Here is a 20299-nt window from a genome sequence, read left to right on the forward strand (position 1 = left end):
TGAACGGATGCAGACGGTTGTATTATCTGAACGGATCCGCACCAAACGCAAGTGTGAAAGTAGCCTTAGACATTAAGCAATTTTTTGTGCAGCATTTAGAATACTGACCTCATACGTAGCCTCTGTCATATAACAGAAGTTACTTGGAAAGTAAATGTAAGTATATACTCGGTAATGAAATAAGGTCACTTTACGTACCAGACATCCTAAAGACATCTGCAGATGCTGTTTCTTCCCATTTTCTCTGCTCTGCTTATTGGCTTTTGCTATATCTGGTAATTAAAGGAAACTAATTTGATTATTGAATATTATCTAAAAATGGTCTCTTGAGTTTGTATGATTGCTACGTAGGTGGAACGCATTCAAATCACGCATTTCAGGCAGGCAAAAACTACAAAGGAACTTGTGCAGCTTTGCTGCCTTTGCACATTCTCGTGGAGCCTGTATCAAAAGAAGGTAATCCAGCTTCCAGGATGGCAGTAGTAAACGTGATAATCTTCATTTCATGGGTGCAGAATAAAATCCAACGTGTACATCTACGCGTTTCGGATTGTCAGGTTCTGATCCTTACTCATGACCAAGTAAGGATCAGAACCTTACTTGGTCATGAGTAAGGATCAGAACCTGACAATCCGAAACGCGTAGATGTACACGTTGGATTTTATTCTGCACCCATGAAATGAAGATTATCACGTTTACTACTGCCATCCTGGAAGCTGGATTACCTTCTTTTGTTGCTTTCGTCCACGCCTGGTTCCTGGCGTTTTTTCTGGGCTTCCGCTGGTGGTGATTCAGGTGAGCTCCGCCACACTATATTGCATCCTCCCGTGGAGCCTGTATGGTTCCTTTAGCACAGAGCAACACAGTCTCTCTGCACTGCTGGGTAGTGGGCAGGCTCTGTCAAATTTCAAGTGTATGGAGATATTAACCTATAGGAGCATGTTCCTAGGAGAGAATATCTTTGTACATATGGAGATTGATGAGCATGCCATGATTTTTTTTAAAATCTGTAGAGGGTTGGATACCACATCAGTAAGAGAGCCCTGAGCTGAGAGGAGCGCGGGCACAGGCAGGAGTCAGCTAAACCCTGGCAGAGCACATCGGTACAGGGCACTGATGTGCTGTGCCAGAATTAGCTTGTAGGACAGCGATCTGTGCTCCCTCCTGTGCAGCGTTCTTCACAGAAGTAGAAATCCTTACAGTGCTGACAAGCCAGCGCTGTACAGGAATAAGGATTTTAAGAAGTAGTACTATCATGAACTATGGGTACCTTTTTTTTAAGTTGCCAAACAACATGATTCATTAGTAAAGCGTTTAAAAGCAACTTGTATAAAAGTTTAGTTACTCTTTCAAGGGGTTGTCATTTCAGCAAGTGGCGTTTGTCATGTAGAGAAAGGTAATAAAAGTCACTAATGTAATGTTATCCATATTGCTTTGCTGGCTGGATTCATTTTTCCATCACATTATGCACCGCTCGTTTCCCTGGTTATGACCACCATGCAATCCATCAGTAGTGGCCGTGCTTGCACACTAGGAAAAAGCAGCAGTCTCTGTTGGCTGGGACTATGGGAGCACGCATAGACTGGTCCTTTTTTCTATAGTGTGCAAGCACAGCCACCTCTGATAAATTGCAGGGTGCTTGTAACCATAAAAAATGAATCCAGCCAGCGAAGGAAGCAATATAGATAAAAATACATTAGTAACTTTCTCTACATGATAAATGTTAATTGCTGAAGTGAGACAACCCCTTTAAGGAGAAGTCAGGGCCAGACGTGATCACGTTTACGCTGCCCGGCTCTGTCAGAGTGCAGAGAGAGCATAGTCTCTAGGTGTAAAGGCAACGCCCCCGTTGCTCCTAGAGTCTCATTTGAATAGATTAAAACATTTTTCTGAGCAATGCGGGCACATATGAACATGGAACCATATGAACATGTAACGGGTCACTCGGTGTCATAGGTACAGAGCTGCTGACAGATGCCCTTTAATGTTGCCTGTTATTTGAATGATAGGAAGCAATCACATTAGTGCCCAAGTTAAGTAATTTATTCAAGTGTATTATATTGAAAGTGGACAGTTTGATGCACTACCTATCAGTCTCAAAGACATGAGGACAGACAGTTTAGAAAATTTCCCCATTGTGTTCAGGTGCTAAAAATATTTTTTTCCCATACAAATTGGTAATATACAGTGTATGGTGTGTATATATTCAGTGTTTGTTTCCTACATTTCCAAAGCAAGGTTCCCTTTACCAGCTCATTAGTGGTAAATGCCCTGTTCATTCCCGATAATTGTGTTCTCATCAGAGGAGGTGAGAGCTGCATTTACATGTACGGGAAATGGGGACCGCAATTGTGACCGCTTGTCCCTGTAGAGAAGCATTGTTTCTGGGTAGCACGGTACGGTATAGAAAGGATTATTTAAGTTTCTGCACCAGTGATGCCCTCACTTTATGAATGAGCATTTGCTTGATCATCGGCGGCATCTTTACACAGGGCAGTTATTGGGAAGCAGTGTTCCCAATCATTGTCCTGATGATCATTTGGTGATCTGCACATCTTCTCTGCAGTACTACTTGTGTATTACTGCATTTAATAGTCTAGAAACATGGTGATTAGATTCCCTTTAACCATTGTTTGTTCCCATACAGTTGGTATATTCATGATTGCTACTTTTAGTTTTTTTTTTTGCTGATTGATTTATTAAATTTTTCATGTTCCTATCTATTTAAAGGAAATACCTATAATTAGGTACTTTCATACTAGGCCTAATAATATGTTGAGACTTCCTGTTCTGTACAGGTAACTTTACATTAGCCATCACATTATAATTTTTTACACTCAATAAAACCACTGAGATATGGGACAGGTATATTGCGGACATGCTAGCGGCGATCTAGCCGTGCATGTCCGCATCTCTATAGGATAAAAAGAGGTGACAGATTCCCTTTAACCCGTTTGCTACCATTGCAGTACATGTACGGCGCTAGAGCAATGTGTATACATGGCGCCCGCTCTCTAGTGCAGCAGGCGCCATGGCCGACAGATCTCTGCTGTTTCAAACAGCAGAGACCTGCGGCTAATCACCATGACCGGCAATTATGCCGATCGCTGTAATTAAAGGCTTTAGATGACGTGATCAAGTGAGATCATGGCATCTAAGTGTGCAAAAACCTGGAAGCTGATGCTCTGTGCCCCCCACCGGATGTTTTTATCTGTGCGACGGGGAGATGCAGCTCCAAGCATCCGGAGGGACGCGGGTGCCAGGGAGCAAGATAAGAACAATGTGTGTGAGGGACCTGGGTATTAGGTGTTGGGGGGGGGGGGGGGTGGATTTTGGGGGTTGGATACCCCCTTTAACAATTGACCCCTATGTGTATATGTATTTAATGGAAATGTGTGTGTTGTTTTTTTTTTTTTTTTTTTTTTTAGTTTATGCAAACCTGCCTTAGAGAATTCCTTTAGCATTAATTTAGGAATCTGTAGATTTTTTTTGTTACACAAATGTGTATATTAGACCAAAAGATGAAATGTGATGTAAACATAGCCTAAGATCTAGCCGCCCTGTCATGTGTTATTCTAAGAAGCCATTATGCTGGTTTCACAGATTATTTTTAGTGTTTTTTATTTTTATTTTTTTTTCCCAGTGAAAATACGGTGTCTCCAGATGTTGGCTCTACGGCTACTTTCACACTGGCGTTTTTGTTTCTGTTTGTGAGATCTGTTCTGGGCTCTCACAAGCGGTGCAAAACAGATTAGTTTTGCCCTAATGCATTCTGAATGGAAAAGGATCCGATCACAATGCATCAGTTTGCCTCCGTTCCGTCTCCATTCTGCTCTGGAGGCGGACACCCAAACGCTGCTTGCAGTGCTTTGGTATCCGTCTTACGAAACTGAGCCAAACGGATCCGTCCTGACACAATGTAAGTCAATGGGGACGGATCCGTTTTCACTGACACAATTTGGCACAATAGAAAATGGATCAGTCTCCTATTGACTTTCAATGGTGTTCAAGATTGATCCATTTTGGCTATGTTAAAGATAATAAAAAACGGATCCGATCTGAACGGATGCATGCGGTTGTATTATCTGAACGGATGCGTTTGTGCAGATCTATGACGGATCCGCACCAAACGCGAGTGTGAAAGTAACCTTAGTCAGTTAATGAAATGCAGTACAAACATGCATTTTTGAAAATTGCAGCATGCTCTGGCTGTTTTTTGGCTCGTTTTTTTTTTTTGCATTGTTGTGCCATAGTCTATGAGCTATGCAAGGCTTTTCATAGTGTGAGCACAAGTAGGAGCTCTGTTTAGCACATCGCTGCTCCTGCCTGTGCCCGTTCCACTAAAGCCTGGCATGGCACATCTACACCAGGCTTCAGTAGAGCGGAGTTGGCACCGGCAGGCGCAGCCAAGTGTGTTCCTGCCTGTCCATCGCCCCACAGTGGAATCTGTATATCGCTGACATGTCAGCAGGGTACAGATTCCAAAGCGTGATAGACATCTACATTTTAGGGGGGAAATAAAGTATATTTCATTACATGTCATTTAGAGTAGTTTTAGGTGTTTTTTTTGGCCAGGCAAAAATGATATATAAAGGAGTCTGACACTATGAACTCTTCCCTCCCTTGTATGACCTCCAGGTCATGGGTTTGGTTTTACACCAGCATCCGGTTTCTCTTATTTTCTCAGTTGTTTGCTAGGACGTGGACGGTGCATGAGGTGAGGTATCTCCACTTTGAAAGAATAATTCCTGTTTGTGCTCAAACATCCAGAAACTGACATACATACAACAGCTGCGAAACAGGGGGCACCATCTGTGTTACCGCATGCAGCTGTATAAAAATCTGTCACACGAGAAGCAGTGACATGCCTTCCCAGCGTGTCTGCACCATCTAGTCTGTTGGATCCAAACAACAAAATCTGGACACAATTAAAGTATTAGGAAGGAAGGCTGAGTATAGTTTAGCTTTTACACTGAATTGATCCAGTCGAAGCATCAAAATCATCAATTGGTGAAGCAAGCAATATGTTGGCCCTATTAATATGATTACTATATTTAGTGGGATATATTGCTCTGCTTTAGAGCCATGTGCTAAGAGCCCAAGTTTAGTGTGCAGAAATGTTCTAATTGATTCGTCCCAGCATGTATATGAATACATCACATGCGCTATTCCGCATGGCATCTGTGTGGCCCCGGTGGGGCCTTTGGCACAGGTGTCAGTTATCCCTGACTATTTGATTATAATTTGGCTAGATTTTTTAAAAATTGTCAGAGGGGGCTGTGTAAATGAAGGGGACAGGGATAAATAAAACTCTTTAAATGTCTTGCACTGCTGCGCCGCTCCCTGCCATACTACATTTATCCTTCATGCTGTCCACTGCAGGCAGTTTCTGGCCTCAGCGGTCACCGCTTCCTGCACATTAGTGACCAGTAAAGGATGAAAGGCATGTGACTGGAATCCCCTTTATAGGGAATCTGTCACCAGTTTTATAGTGTCCTAAGGGCACCATAAACTAGTGACAGATCTCCTTGGCAAAATACTGTCTCTTTCTTTAGTGAGCCATTTTACTAAAGTCTTGTGCCAAACAGCTTGAGCGTATAATTTGAACGAGCCCCCATTTTTATGAGCTCCTGGCTTTCCCCGCCCACCTGCTGCTGATTCATATGGATCAAAAAGCTGTCAATCAGAGGCAGGTGGGCGGGGAGAGCCGTGAGCTCATGAATATGGGGACTCGGTATGTCCTGGCAGCATAAGGGCTCATGCACACAAACGTGTTTTCTTTCCGTGTCCGTTCCGTTTTTTTTTCTTTTTGGTTTGTTTTTTACAGAACCATTCATTTCAACGGGTCCGCAAAAAAAAAAAGGAAGTTACTCCGTGTGCATTCCATTTCCGTATGTCCGTTCCGCAAAATAATGGAACATGTCCTGTTATTGTCCGCATTATGATCGAGGATAGGATTGTTCTATTAGGGGCTAGCTGTTCTATTCTGCAAAGTACGAAATGCACACGGATGTCATCTGTTTATTTCTTGCGGTTCAGTTTTTTTTTTGCGGACGGCAAAATACACACATTCATGTGCATGAGCCCTTAAACCGCTGACAGATTCCCTTTAACTTTACAAGCAGGAAGGTAATGTGAGGACTGGAAACTGGGATCCCCAACTGAACATGAGCTCAAGCATACAAATGCATCCTTGCATCATGATTTTCAAGCAGAAATGGATATGCATGAACGGTCTTATTTCCATCAATACATGAAAAGCTGAATATTTGGAAACACTTTGAGGGTAAGGCCATATAGGCCAACGTTGACATGGCTGCTCCACTACTGAAAACGGTAGCAAACGGCAGCCACTTTGAGTTTTAAAGTTGATTTAAGTGGCCTCATGATATTTATTTTGCCAGAAAACTGCTGTTTCACCCTCAAAACCACATAGTTAGTACAAATGGCTGCCCAGTTTTGTGGGTGCAGCTCCTGTTTCCTGGTAAAATCACGCAGCCACTTTACAGTCGGTGTTGCTGTGGTTTTGGTTCAGATTGAATTAGAGGTTGTAAAGGCAGTATATTTTGCTGACCTATCCTCAGGGGTCCGACACCAGGCACCCCGCCGATCATCTGTTTGAAGAGGAGACTGCGCTCCATGTGAGCGCTGCTTCCTCTTCATTACACTATGCGTAGTCTTCCTTTCAGTGGAGGCGTAATGTAATTACAAGTACTCGTTCCATTCAAGTGATTAATTACACTGCACTTCTGAGATGACAGGCAGTGTAATGAAGCGGAAATAGCGCTCACATGGGGCGCTGCCCTCTCTTTAAAACAGCTGATTGGCGAGGGTGCCGGTTGTCGGACCCCTGAAGATCTAAGTGAATCGGGTTCGGATTGCTCTAACCTGATTCTTTTAAAAACTACCATAAGAATATGGGCTCAGTCCTACTGTAAAATGTCTGGCCTCCGCAGAGGTCTATCCGAAGTTTCATTAGATAACGTCTCGCATCATGTGTCACTTTGTTTATTTGCATGAATTACTGTATAAACATACAAAGTTGAACTCTGCTTTATTAATGAGACATGAAGCCAAGTTCGGCTTAGTATTACAGCAATCCGAACCTGATTCACTCAATATATACAGCCTGCACAACCCCTTTAAGAAATCCTTGGACTTGGTACAGGTATAGTCAAGTTGTCATTTCATGCAGGTTTGTTCTTTCCTATAAACATGTTATATTTTTGTCATTGATTCAGATGTGTGTTGAAAGCTTCATGTAATGTGACTGTAGGTAAATTTCTTCACAAATCATCCTTGAAATGGTTATCTCTGTAGTTTGGAAACATCAGGAGAGTAATAGAATCATACATTTACTTTTTATGTTTACCTGGTTTTGGATATGTAGATGTGCCCAAACATATTTATATGTCTAAATGTGATCCAGAAGCAATCCCTGCTAAGCACCCATTAGGAATAAGAGTCTGACTGGCAGAACAATGAGCTCAGCTGTATCCAGGTTAGATTTTACATTTCTGCGGCAGACAGATTTTCTTAAGGGCCTTAGGGCTGTATTACATAAGTCGATCAGGCAGACGATTGTTGAGAGGGAAGCGTACCTTCCCGGCAATCGCTTGCTCGTCAGCGGAGGAGACCACTGCTATTACATGCAGCGATCTCCTCCACAGCATGGGGCAGAGTGATTGCTAATGCATTGCTCGTCTCCATACTGAATTATTGTTTGCCGACAGCAGATTGTGTAAACTTGTTGAAAGATTCCGATTGAAATGCCCGTTTATTTGGTAATTGGCGGCAGTATTAGGGCCCTTGCACACAACCGTATGCTTTGAGACATACGATCCGTGAGCAGGCCATATGTCCCGGAGTGGCATTGATCGTGCTCACAGGAGCACACAGCATCATAGATTACAATGATGCTGTGGACGTCGGGCCGCCTGCGGTGCTATTGTCCTGAATTCATATGATTTTATGAGTGCAGGACAATAGCCCCGCGGTTGGCCCAACCTGCACAGCATCATTATAACCTATAACTGTATGGTCCGCTAACAGACTGTATGTCTTAGAGGGCATACAGTTGTGTGCAAGGGCCCTTACACTGCCAGATCACTGCTAACGAGCGTTCCTTAAAACGCTTGTTAGTGGTTATCAGCCCAACAATCCAGGCTCCATTCTCTGTCCGTATAAAGGGTCCGCATCCGTTCCACAAATTGCAGAAGGGGTGCCAACTCTCTATGGGGACGGAATGGATGCGGAGAGCACACTATGTGCTCTCCGCATTCGCATTTCCGGAGCGCACCCCGGTTCTTCCAGTCTGCGGCTCCGGAAAAAAAATGGAACATGTCCTATTCTTGTCCACAATTGCGGACAAGAATAGGCAGTTCTATGGTGGTGCCGGCCGGATGTATTGCAGACCCGCAATGCACTACGGACATCTGAATGGACCCTTAAAGGGACTCTGTCACCACTTTCTAACCCCCACTTTTAAAACTATTGTTCTGTCCATGGAGCCCTTGTGATTACAATGGTGTTGTTATATGCGAAATCTGCTGGCTCGTTTTGATAAAAAAACACTTTTATCTAACCTGTCAATCATGTGGATAAGGTGCCCAGGGCGTTTCTCCTGGTCTGAACATGCCGCCGCCGCCGTTGGTGCCCAGGTCCTCCTCTGCCTTGAATTAGCGCCGCCTGAATGTGAAGAAATACGCCTCCGGCTCTCCCTCAGTCCCCCCTCCTTCTCTTCTAAGATCCCGCGCGTGCGGCAGTGTTCGCGTTATCGGGAGGTTGAGCGAAGTGCGCATGCGCATTTCGCTCAATGAGGCTGAATCGAAAAGTCCGCACGGGCGCATCAGGCACAGGCCTGTGCGCACGCGCGAGATTTTAGAAAAGGAGGGGGGACTGAAGGAGAGCCGGAGGCGTATTTCTTCACATTCAGGCGGCGCTGAAAGGATCAGAGGAGGAGCTGGGCACCAACGGCGGCGGCGGGCAGCATGTTCAGACCAGGAGAAACGCCCTGGGCACCTTCTCCACATGATTGACAGGTTTAGATAAAAGTGTTTTTTATCAAAACGAGCCAGCAGATTTCGCATATAACACCACCATTGTAATCACAAGGGCTCCATGGACAGAACAATAGTTTTAAAAGTGGGGGTTAGAAAGTGGTGACAGAGTCCCTTTAATATGTATATTTGGTGCAAGTTTTTTTCTTAGCCAAAAGTGAGATTTTCAGCCAAACCAGAAGTGGATCCGAGTAAAAAGGAAAAGTGTGAAGGAAACGCTTGTACACCTTCTCCTCTTTTGTAAACACCCCGTGTTTGGCTCGTGTGATTCCAGACTTGGGCCTCTTTACACGTCAGAGTTCGGTCAGTGATTTGTGGCTCTAAGCACAGAACAGGAGAAGCCCTTTCCCTTATACCTTATGTCTGTGGAGGCTCCAATCCTGCTTTTGGCTCACAGTCACTGATGGAAATCACTGACTGAACACTGATATGTGAATAAGGTTTTATATGCTTTCCTAGGGCCTTAGCCACATCTTGGATTTTGGCTTAAAACAATATATAATCTGTTCATCCCCAAACATTTGGATTCCTATTTAGGAACTAAAAATAAAAAAACTGCACTGAGTTGAGAATTTGCATATTTATTCTTTCTTGAATCGCAGTGTTTTCACATTGCTCGCATCAACTGATATTTTAATATTTTAAATTGGTGCCCCTTTAAAAAAGAAATCTTTGCTTCAGTTGCTCTTTCTGCTCTTTGTGTAGGTAGCATACTCACCCTTTTCTCTCTATTTCTTTCTTTCCTTGTTTCAGACAGTTACAAACTAAAGCAAACTTCGAAATTCTCCGAAAGAGGTAGTTAAACTTGCTCGCTTGTGGCGCTAGTTTGCCATCTTCCCCACTCTGCCCATCTTCCTTGGCGTTGCAGCTTAGCATGCTTTGTCTCTTCTCAGCGATGCTAGTCACCATTATGGTGCTGTCTGTAAACTTGTGCCCATCTGTCTTTCATACCCCATTTTATTAGTATGCTTCTGTCTTGGCACCTTGACTTCTTGTAACCTTGGGGTGGTTATTGTGCTGATGCTTTTGTGGTCCAAGTTCTTGCTATCTTTCTTGGGTTTCCTGCACAATAACCTGCCACCTCCCTGATAAATATGAAGTTTGGCGCTCTGTGTGTGCAATTCTGCTTTGTAAGCCTAGTCTGCATTTCCCTTTTATCTTCTTTTGCCATACACCAGCGTATAATTATAGGCTCCTTTCAAAGGGGCACTTCCATCAGAAAGTTGGAGGTTTGTTTTTTATTTCAGCTGTACAGTGCTATTGATTATTGTATACAAATTATTATCCTTCTGTAGCAGTTAACACTAATTATTAAACCTCCTATATAGTTATCTAATCCTTCATCTTCCCACACATTACTGCTGATGTGAGGGAATATGTTATCTTGGGGGTAATCTCATGATAATTGTAGGTGTAGGATTGATATAACAGTATGACAGCTTTATTGGGCCTAGATAAAGATGCCCATAATGTGTGATACTCTTGAGTCACTATCAGAGGCACTCTCTATGGTTGCAGTGATAGTCTGACTCAAAGTTAAAGGAGTTTTCTGGTAGGAAATTATTGACGACCTTTCCTCAGGATAGGCAATCTGTATTTGATTGGGTTCTGGCACTGCCACAGACTGTAAGCATGTGGCTGTCTGGGTCTGAGCTGCACCTAGTACATGCGGCCGATGAATGTGGCATCACTGACTTAGGAAGAGGCTGTAGAGCTCCTGTCAGTTCCATGTCCTCGTCACTCAGCTGATCAGGGGGTTTGCCGGGAGTTGGACTCCCTCTGTTCGATGATGATTATCTGTCCTGAGGATAGACCATCAGTATAAGCTCTCGAAAAAACCCAAAGTCTTAACTGTGATTTCCGCTTCTGGTAAAGCCAGCTCTGCTGATGAATAGCCACAAGTTTTGTGGGAATAAAGTAATCGGTTCCCATGAACACTGACACATTAAATTGCATGTTTGCCTCGCACGTCATTATGGATTATTTTATTACTCTGGTTCAGATAAACCTCTATTGAAGCACATTCAGCATCCGCTGAGGCTCATTGCCCTTGGTCATGTTGTAAAATGTACACAAGTTGACCAGTGGTATAGCCTTTTATTCATAAAATGTCAGAGGTTTAATAGTTTTAGTGACAAGTCATTGAGGAGATTTATTACTGTTTTAGGCCTCATACACATGACTGTATCCGTTTTGTGGTCTGCAAAATATGGATGCAGACCCCTTGTCTTCAACATGTCTGTGGTCCGCATTTTAGTGACCTATTCGAACCATGTGTTTTCTGCTTCTGTATGTCCGTTTCATAATATGAAGAACATCACCTATACTAGTCCACAAAATGCACACACATTGAAGTAAAAAAAATGTAGATGCAACACTGACCTCATTGGTATTTTGCGGATCTGTGATCTGCGGACCGCAAAACGGATACGGTCATGTGCATGGGACCTGAAAGGGACACTTCCCTTAGAAAGGGTAAACTTTTTGTATTATTATAGCATTTTTCTTTTTCATTCTGGCAGGTAGTATGAACCCATTGCAAATTTAAAACAAAATATTGTCCTTCGGTAGCATGTAAAACTCCTTTAGAGACAGGTAATCCCTTGTCAGTTTACTACAAGGGATTACAAGTTAGGCTACTTTCACACTAGCGTTTTGCTTTTCCGTTTGCGAGATCTGTTCAGGGCTCTCACAAGCGTCCCAAACGGATCAGTTTTGCTCTAATGCATTTTGAATGGATAAGGATCCGCTCAGAATGCATCAGTTTGCCTCCGATTATTCTCCATTCCACTCTGGAGGCGGACACCAAAACTCTGCCTGCAGCGTTGTGCTGTCCGCTTGACGAAACTGAGCCAAACGGATCCGTCAATGCACACAATGTAAGTTAATGGGGACGGATCCGTTTTATCTGGCACAATAGAAAACGCATCAGTCTCCCATTGACTTTCAGTGGAGTTCATGACTGATTTGTCTTGGCTATGTTACATATAATACAAACGGATCCGTTCGTGACAGATGCATGCTGTTGTATTATTGTTACGGATCCGTTTTTGCAGATACATGATCCGCCCAAAACGCGAGTGTGAAAGTAGCCTTCATCCTCATTAATAGTAGGTGTAGACTTTGGATAGCTGTCTGACAGCTCTATTGTTCTCCTGCTAGTCCTAGATAAAGATGCCCACAGAAGAGCACTGCACTGATCAGTGCAATGGGTGATGCTCTAATTTAGGCACCCGCACCCTTCCCTCTATGGACGAATTGAATGGTCTAAGAAAGTCAAGTGATGCTGTTTTCCGTACTAAAAGTCCAAAAAAAGGAGGAAGTTAAGAGCCAGAACAGGAAGTACATGTACAATACATGACTTACATTAGAGTATTCTCGTATTGGATGTTAATCGTTTTTTTTAATGGAAGTGTCCCTTTTAAATTTAGGCAGCTTAGAACTAGACGAGGCAGGCACAAGATGTGCTACACTTATGGTGGCTCACACTTTAGGCCCTTTCCCTTTTTACGTCACCTTTTGGTTGGCTTACATCAGCCTAATATTTAGTGCTGCTGTTTTGGTGCCTTTTAGCCACATCGGTTTTCTAGACATTTTCCACTGTATACACAGATCTGGCGCACAGCATGCACACTAGTTTTCGCCACATATTGAGCCACTTTAGTTTAGTCAATTCAGCCAATGTTCTCTACTGGGCAAGCAGCCATTTAGTTCAGTTCAGCTAAGACAGGCATCCTCAAACTGCGGCCCTCCAGCTGTTGCAAAACTACAACTCCCAGCATGCTCGAACAGCCTACAGGTATCAGCCTACAGCAGGGCATTGTGGGAGTTGTAGTTTTACAACAGCTGGAGGGCGGCAGTTTGAGGATGCCTGAGCTAAAAGGTCCTGTATCTTTCCCTTATTTTGGTGGTACTGGATCTGCGCCTTAGACAGGACTGGACGACTATTATGCTCTATCACAGCCGCCTGAGAGAGAGCAATATGCTTTATATTTTATTGCTTTCTCCTGCAATTATAGTTATAATAAGGGCACGTTTTTAGTCATGCAGAATTAGGCTACATTCATACGGCTGTGTCTGTTTTTCGGTCAGCAAACCACATTTCCGCAAAATGCAGATACAGAGACAATTTCTGCAGGCCCCATTGTCAAAACGCCTACTCCTGTCCACAAAATAGACAGATGCCCAACCTGTGGTCCTCCAGCTGTTGCAAATCTACAGCTCCCAGCCTACAGCATTGCATGATGGGAGTTGTAGTTTTACAACAGCTGGAAGGCAGCAGGTTGGGCATCTCTGGAATAGAACGTGTTCTATAATTTGCCACACGGATGCAGACAGCACTCAGATGACATCCCTGTGCTGCCCTCATTTTTTGCCGCCCCATAAAAATGAATGGATCCACATGCAATCCGCAAAAAAAATGCGGATCAGACAGACCGAAAATACAGTCGTTTGAATGAGGCCTTAACTGTATTGAGATGATGTCATTGTCATGAGGTGTCAGGTATTTTGGGTTTGCTTTTGATATTATAACTGAGTTAAATGGTTTATCCCATGAAAAACATTTATCACCTATCAGTGGAGTAAGTGGTGAATATTGGATCACGGAGGAGTTGGATTGCTGGGAAACACAGCTTTCCTTAGAACGAGGGGTCCCCGAGTCCTATCTCTGAATGGAGTGGTGATGTGCAAGGCTGTGCATCATTCCATTCACTTCTGTGATGGTCATAGACATCGTCATCCTGAGAATAGGTGATAAATACCTGTGGGATAGCCCTTTTAGGGTATGTTCACACAGCTGACTTTGCTGCTGGTGTTTCAGATACCGCCTAAAATTTCGGTGGTGGGCGTGGGTTGTGTTCGCCTTACATTCTTTCCAGTAGGCGGCTGTGCTACAGATTGCACCATGGCAGTTTAAAGACACAACTGTACAAGGAAAGGGCATGTCCTTTCTGTCGTGGTATTTGGATGGAAGCCATGTTTGGGTGTCCAATCACAGTTTACCTTCATTCAATGGGGCTAAACTGTGAGAGGGTCTAAAAACTGCAGCAGATTGTGCCTTTGCAAAATCTGCTGTGTGAACGTACCCTTAAAAAAGATCTGTGACCACAGAATGCAGTGCTTAATAGAGCAGGAGGAGCTGAGCAGATTGATAGTTTTGATTCAGTTGGAGATTCAGTAAAACTTGTAATTTATACATATAAATCTCAGCTTTTTCTAATTTCATTGTTCACATGGGAGGTGTGATCAGTGACTGATAGCATTCGCTGTGTAAGTGTGTATACAGAGATGGCTGTCAATCTTTGATCACACCTCCCAAGTGAACAATGAAATAAGAAAAAGCAGAGATTTATATGTATTAGAAGTATATCAAACGATATATCAATCTGCTCTATAACACGGTGCCTGCAGATTGCACTTTGTTTCATGGTGACAGGTCTTTAATATAATTCCAACCACTCATGACCTATTATGTCTTGTCCATGATGAAGCTTTTGGCTTTATTCCTCTGTTTTGTCCTCTGTATGGATTGAGCTGATCCACGTGTTTCTTTTTATTGCTTTTGGCCTCTCAAAAGTGGTTTTGACTTTGATCCTCAGTTTCATATTCCACATTTACTTTCTTCGCTGCCAGTACATGTGGTTTACTCTCCTTGTTTTCTACTTTTTCTTGCTTGGTAAATACAGGTTGTCGGAAACGTGCACAATTGATCACTTTATACATGCACACGACCATGTCTGTTTTGCAGGCTGCAGCCCACGGATCTGCACAATACAGATACCTTTCGTGCGCAATCTTCTACTTTCTCAGTCTCATAGAAATGGCTATTTTTGTCCATTTTCTGCACTGAAGCCAGACTAGATTAATTGGAGATTCTGCTGCTCACATCCATGGACTGTTTGGAAAGAGACACGTGGGTGTTTTCATCACCCTTTATATACTTTGGAGATGGAAGTACTAAGCGCCTCTCCCCACCCCAGTTCTAAGGATATGCCATAAACGTCTTTCATTGCAATACCCATTTCAATGATTAGTAAAGACAAACCTATATTGTACAGAGGTTTTTTTTGTGCATCTCCTGCCTTGGTATCATGGTCCTAGATTATAACCTTCAGCTTTTCTGCCAGTCCACTCACAGCTTTGCTATTTCATATTAACCAGTTGACTATTGGATCCGTTTCGAAAATCCAGCAGTCTGTTTCGCTGCCTCTCACTTTTTGCTGACTTTTTAATCTACCACCTTCTTGTGATGTTTGCTTCTTCTTTCTTGCACATCTCTCCAACACTACTACTACTACTTAATTTCTATTTCTCACAGTCTGTGGAAAACGTTACAAAAACCGACCCGGTCTGAGCTATCACTATGCACACTCCCATCTGGTGGATGAAGAAGGGGCAGGAGCAGAGGACAAAGAAGACTCTCAGCCGCCCACACCCATTATGCATAGACCGGAGGAGCAAAAGAGTAAGTCAAGTATGTATCCACCATCGTTCCATTTCTCAGATGTTCTATGCTCATTTTACGTATTGCTTTGCCTCTCATTGACTGATCTGGCCATTTTTATACTCTTCATAAGAATCTCGCATTCATCTTCTTGCAGAGTTTAACTTGACTAAGGGCTATTTGTTCCCAAAGACTGGCGCAATCTTTGGTACACATCAAACGCTCGTATGAACGCTCGTCCTCAATAATTGGCCTGTGTAAATTTACTATGCGGCACCACAAATCCTTGCTTGTCGGCAGCACATCTCCCTTTGTAAACCAGAGAAGGTGCTGCTAACAATATGCAAAGTGAATAATAATGATCATCTGATCCCCTTTCACTTTGCATCGGATCATGTGAAAGGCTTATTAAACAAGTGCTGATTGACTTGTATGTTTTGGCTTTTCCAGGCGGGTAGAATAGGCCCAGTGTACACAACTGCTGAAATTCGTAGTGGAAAATGTAAACTGATACTTCCTTTTGTTCTCTCATTATTCCTGTTTAGCCAAGAAGGGCCCGGATGGTCTTGCATTGCCCAACAATTACTGTGACTTTTGCCTTGGAGATTCGAAGATCAACAAGAAAACGAGCCAGCCAGAAGAGCTGGTATCATGCTCAGACTGCGGTCGCTCGGGTATGAGAGGCAGGGTAAAGAGGGTGATACAATGAGCAGTATGGGAGCTCAACGCTACCTGATTTCCAAGAAACCTGGGTGGTATAGAATGACTGTTAAAGTTTACATAATGGGAAGATGTACTGATCTCAGTCGAAATGCATGCCTTCCCCACTTCCCAATACATATTGGGAGCCCATCATTCCCTCTTCCCCCCCTCCATGAAAGTATTAGAGAACAGTTAGTGCTTCTTCTATTGCCTCTCCATGTTGCTAGCTGACACTTTAGAGACACTTTAATTGTGGTGCAATAAAGTAACATGTAACTGTGATTAAATTATTGAAAAATGCCAGATGTCATTGTACTTTATAATGAAATGCAATCTAATATAACTATGCAAATAAATGTGAATTCAGTGCAACCGACGGAGCAGTCTGCATGAAAAGAAATCTGTGTGGGTTAATGTTTTGCAACCAAAGTTGTCTCTCGCTGGAAGAGAATGTAACAAACTAGAATGCTGTAAGGATGGGTGACATCGCATTTATCATTTCAACATTTCTGTCATAGAGTTGATCTATTTATTTCTCAGTTTAGGGTTAATAAACTGTGTAATGGCATGGCCACCATCTGTGTTATTTGTTTTAGATGTACGCAGCACATGTACAGTATTTGCATGTAGCGGTCAGTGTTAAATATCCCTCGAGGCATACTTTCCTGCCCGATCTGTCATTGCACATGGAGAGAAGCAGTTGCATGCTGGGCAGTACTGTTGGTGAGGAAACCACACGACATCTAGTGTGTGTTGTGCATGGGTGCTACACGTTCAAGATACTCGCTGGTCGATGTACGACGGCTCGCATGTCTCCAAACCCAGAATCATACCAGACAGAAAAGTATGTCTGGAGGGACACTTTAATGCATTCCATGGGAAGGTAAATAGGTTCCGGTTTAAAGTGAATGTCTATCCTTAAGAACACAATTTTTTGTTCTTTTGTGTTGTGCTTTTTAAAAAAAAAATAAAAATCTAAACTCCACATCTAAGGCATAGACATTAGTTAAAAAAATATATAATGTTCTAGCTGCCTTCAGACCATTCTAAAGTGGGCTTAGTAGTGTAATGTAAAGGGTATGCTGATAACTCCTGGTCTCCCTCTAGTGGTGGCTGCGGGCAACCTGAGTGTTATCGTTCACATTAGTCTATGTAGGTGATCTGAAGCACAGAATATTGCCTCTTGCACACGACTGTGGTTTGGTTCCGCATCCGAGCTGCATTTTTTGTGGCTCGGATGCGGACCCATTCACTTCAGTGGGGCCACAAAAGATGCGGACAACAATCCGTGTACTGTCCGCATCCGTTGCTCCGTTCTGTGGCGTCGCAAAAATTATAGATCATGTCCTATTCTTGCAAAACACTGCACGTTCGTGTGCAAGAGGCCTAGCGTTGTTGCAGTCGCTGTTAGGTGAGGTATATTGGAGTGGATCACCGCAAGATTAAACTTTTTTTTTTTTTTTTTATAGCGAGTGAGAGACTTTACTTAAAGGACTTTTTGCTAATTGTGAGCACTGGTTTAGTGGAGAGACTATTGCGTCATTTTTCATGTCATTCGAGCTTGGTTATTTTTGTACAGAAAAAATGGGGCAACACTCAACTGTTCTATGAAGAGCAGAGACCTCATGATAGATGGGTTAACCTGTCCTGTATGGGGTATGATGGATTTCTTGAGTACCCCAAGTCTTGGGTTAAACGGCAACCTTGGATCGCACCTAATGCTAGTAAATGTGGTCCCTTTGTGACCCGCAAAGTGCCGTGACCTGACAGTCTGCAGAAATACAACACTGCTGGATTTCGGCATACCTGCATTCACTATCATTAGCTGCGACTGGCAGGTCCCCATGTAGCCCTTGCTATAGTCGCCATCATCTTTTTATAACATTTTTATTTTCTATTGTATTGTGGTATAACATTCTGCATGGTTGAGTAAGAGCTACCATCACTGAAGAATAGTCACTAGCTATAGGGCTTAATCTGCTCCTGGGTCCATTATATAAGCCTGTCCTCAAGCTACACTGTGGCAAAAATTGCAAGCCAATGAAGTGTTTGCACATTTAAAAAAAAATATATATTTTGGACCCTACTCTGAGCCCCATTTTTCTTGCGGTCATAGGGCACCCCTCCTGTTTGCAGTTTACACCGGTGATGATGGCTGCAGTGAAGACGTACCGCTGGCAGTGCATTGAGTGCAAGTGCTGCAACATTTGTGGGACTTCGGAAAATGATGTGAGTAAATGCTTTGCTACGCAACATTTTCATTGTCTTTTATTTAAAAAGCGTCTTCCTCCAGCTTCTGTGTGGACCAGACTGTAGATCAGGCGATTCACCTGCTTTCTAAAAGAGAGTTGTCTGGAGGAAATGAAACTTTTCTTTTATGCTTGTTTTATTGTGTGTATGCGTCGTGGCCTAGAAGTGTTCTGAGCCTTTTGTTTTCTTAGGACCAGTTGCTGTTCTGTGATGACTGCGATAGAGGATATCATATGTACTGTCTGTCACCTCCTATGGCAGAGCCTCCCGAGGGTAAGTACACAAAAGGTTTGCCTTTTGACATTGCTATACTTGAATGCCATAACTATTGTTTCCACTGTAATAGGATACCTAGTAAACATTGCTTTCCCTTGTATTTTTAGGAAGCTGGAGTTGTCATTTGTGCCTGGCTCTTCTTAAAGACAAAGCATCTATTTATCAGAACCAAAATTCCTGACATTTTACCCAAATAGACAATACAGGGTGAGGAACACCGCAGAGCTTGTGGACCTGATCATACACCACTTTGTGGAATAAAATGGATTTAAAAAAATGATTTTTTTTTTTGTTTAACCACAATTGTGTATATGTATGTGTGCGCACATAAATATGCACAGTGTGTCGTCCAACTGTCGCCATTCTTTGAACATATTTTTGGTTATTAGTAGACTAAACACATTCACAGTCTGCCTGAGATTCCTCCAGTCTGTGCAGGCCTACAAGGACTGAGAAAAAGCATGTTGAAAGTTGAGGGGGTGACACCCGAGTCCTAATATAGATTTTAGAGGTGTGAAATACAGGCTCAAACAGATACATGTACAGTATATAGATCCTCAACTTGGGCTTTAAGGGGTACTTAAACACATACCGTATGGTGTTTTCCTTCCCTAGGACAAACTGGTATATATGGGGGGAGAGAACACTTGTGTATGATTATTTGCAACTAACTTATCAGTACTATTAAAAGCTGTCAGCCTCTTCCCAACATATACAACCTTCCAGTGCCATATCTGCTGCATCTCCTGGGCCTGGAAGCTATACTCTATCTCTAACTAAATGCTTTCAGCATTGGAAGACGTTGCAATATTCATTATTTTTCTAGAGTATACATATATATTTTTTTAAATACCTGGATTAAAGGGGAAGTGGCTGATGGGCGTTTAGATCTAAATTCCCATTTCAGTATCCAGTTATCAGTATAGCATAGAAAATTTTAACTTAAAAAAAAATAATCATTGTATTTAGTAAACTAGATATATATATATTTTTTCTTATGGTGAGCAAGTTATGATTTGTCCTCATGTCAAAATGTTTGAAAAATGTTGCTTCATGTTGCATGTTCACCAGAATAAGTGGCATCTAGCACAAGATCGTGGGCTCTTAGTGGGCAAGTGTCACATTAGACCTTTCATCCCATTCCATTGAAATAAAGGGAATCTATTGTGAAAACTGTTTTTTGAAACGTCCGTTTACTTTAGTGTTTTGAATTTTAGTTTTGATTTTTGGCCTATAAAAAGTATTTTCTAAAGCAAATTCAAGCATGTTCTCATTGACTTTCACTGTAAGTACTAGTGGTAAGCACCCTAAAGGAAACTGAAAGAATTACTGGTTTTAATGTGTCTGGTTTTAATGGGTCCATCTTGGATGCATTATCCTAAAGTCCTCCATAAGCTCCTATATTGGAGGTCAGGGGGTTTTCCACATGTCCCCGATGACAGCTGTGATGGTTCATCTGTGAAAATTGGTTTCTAGAGCATCTCCTAGCAACCATCCGTGAAACCCATGGACCGAACATGTCTGACTTCTGTGTTGTGTCTGAGGTTTTCAGTGACCCACAGACTAT

General features: G+C 42.7%; 1 protein-coding gene across 6 annotated transcripts in view; it reads left to right on the forward strand.

The window, feature by feature from the left end:
* The window catches only part of DPF2 (double PHD fingers 2), a 42322-nt gene extending 22328 nt beyond the window's left edge, over positions 1-19994 (forward strand). For 3 of the 6 annotated variants that reach the window (XM_044269566.1, XM_044269570.1, XM_044269572.1), the window contains exons 7-12: positions 9813-9854; positions 15379-15534; positions 16050-16178; positions 18323-18435; positions 18648-18729; positions 18840-19994. In XM_044269566.1, the coding sequence (XP_044125501.1) occupies positions 9813-9854; positions 15379-15534; positions 16050-16178; positions 18323-18435; positions 18648-18729; positions 18840-18913 (596 nt within the window). In that variant the 3' untranslated portion in view covers positions 18914-19994. The remainder of the gene's footprint in view (positions 1-9812; positions 9855-15378; positions 15535-16049; positions 16179-18322; positions 18436-18647; positions 18730-18839) is intronic. The other 3 variants (XM_044269567.1, XM_044269568.1, XM_044269569.1) reach the window with 3 other exon arrangements.
* Positions 19995-20299: the final 305 nt, after the last annotated feature.

The sequence above is a fragment of the Bufo gargarizans genome, chromosome 10 (assembly GCF_014858855.1).
Source record: "Bufo gargarizans isolate SCDJY-AF-19 chromosome 10, ASM1485885v1, whole genome shotgun sequence".
Taxonomy (NCBI): Eukaryota; Metazoa; Chordata; class Amphibia; order Anura; family Bufonidae; genus Bufo; species Bufo gargarizans.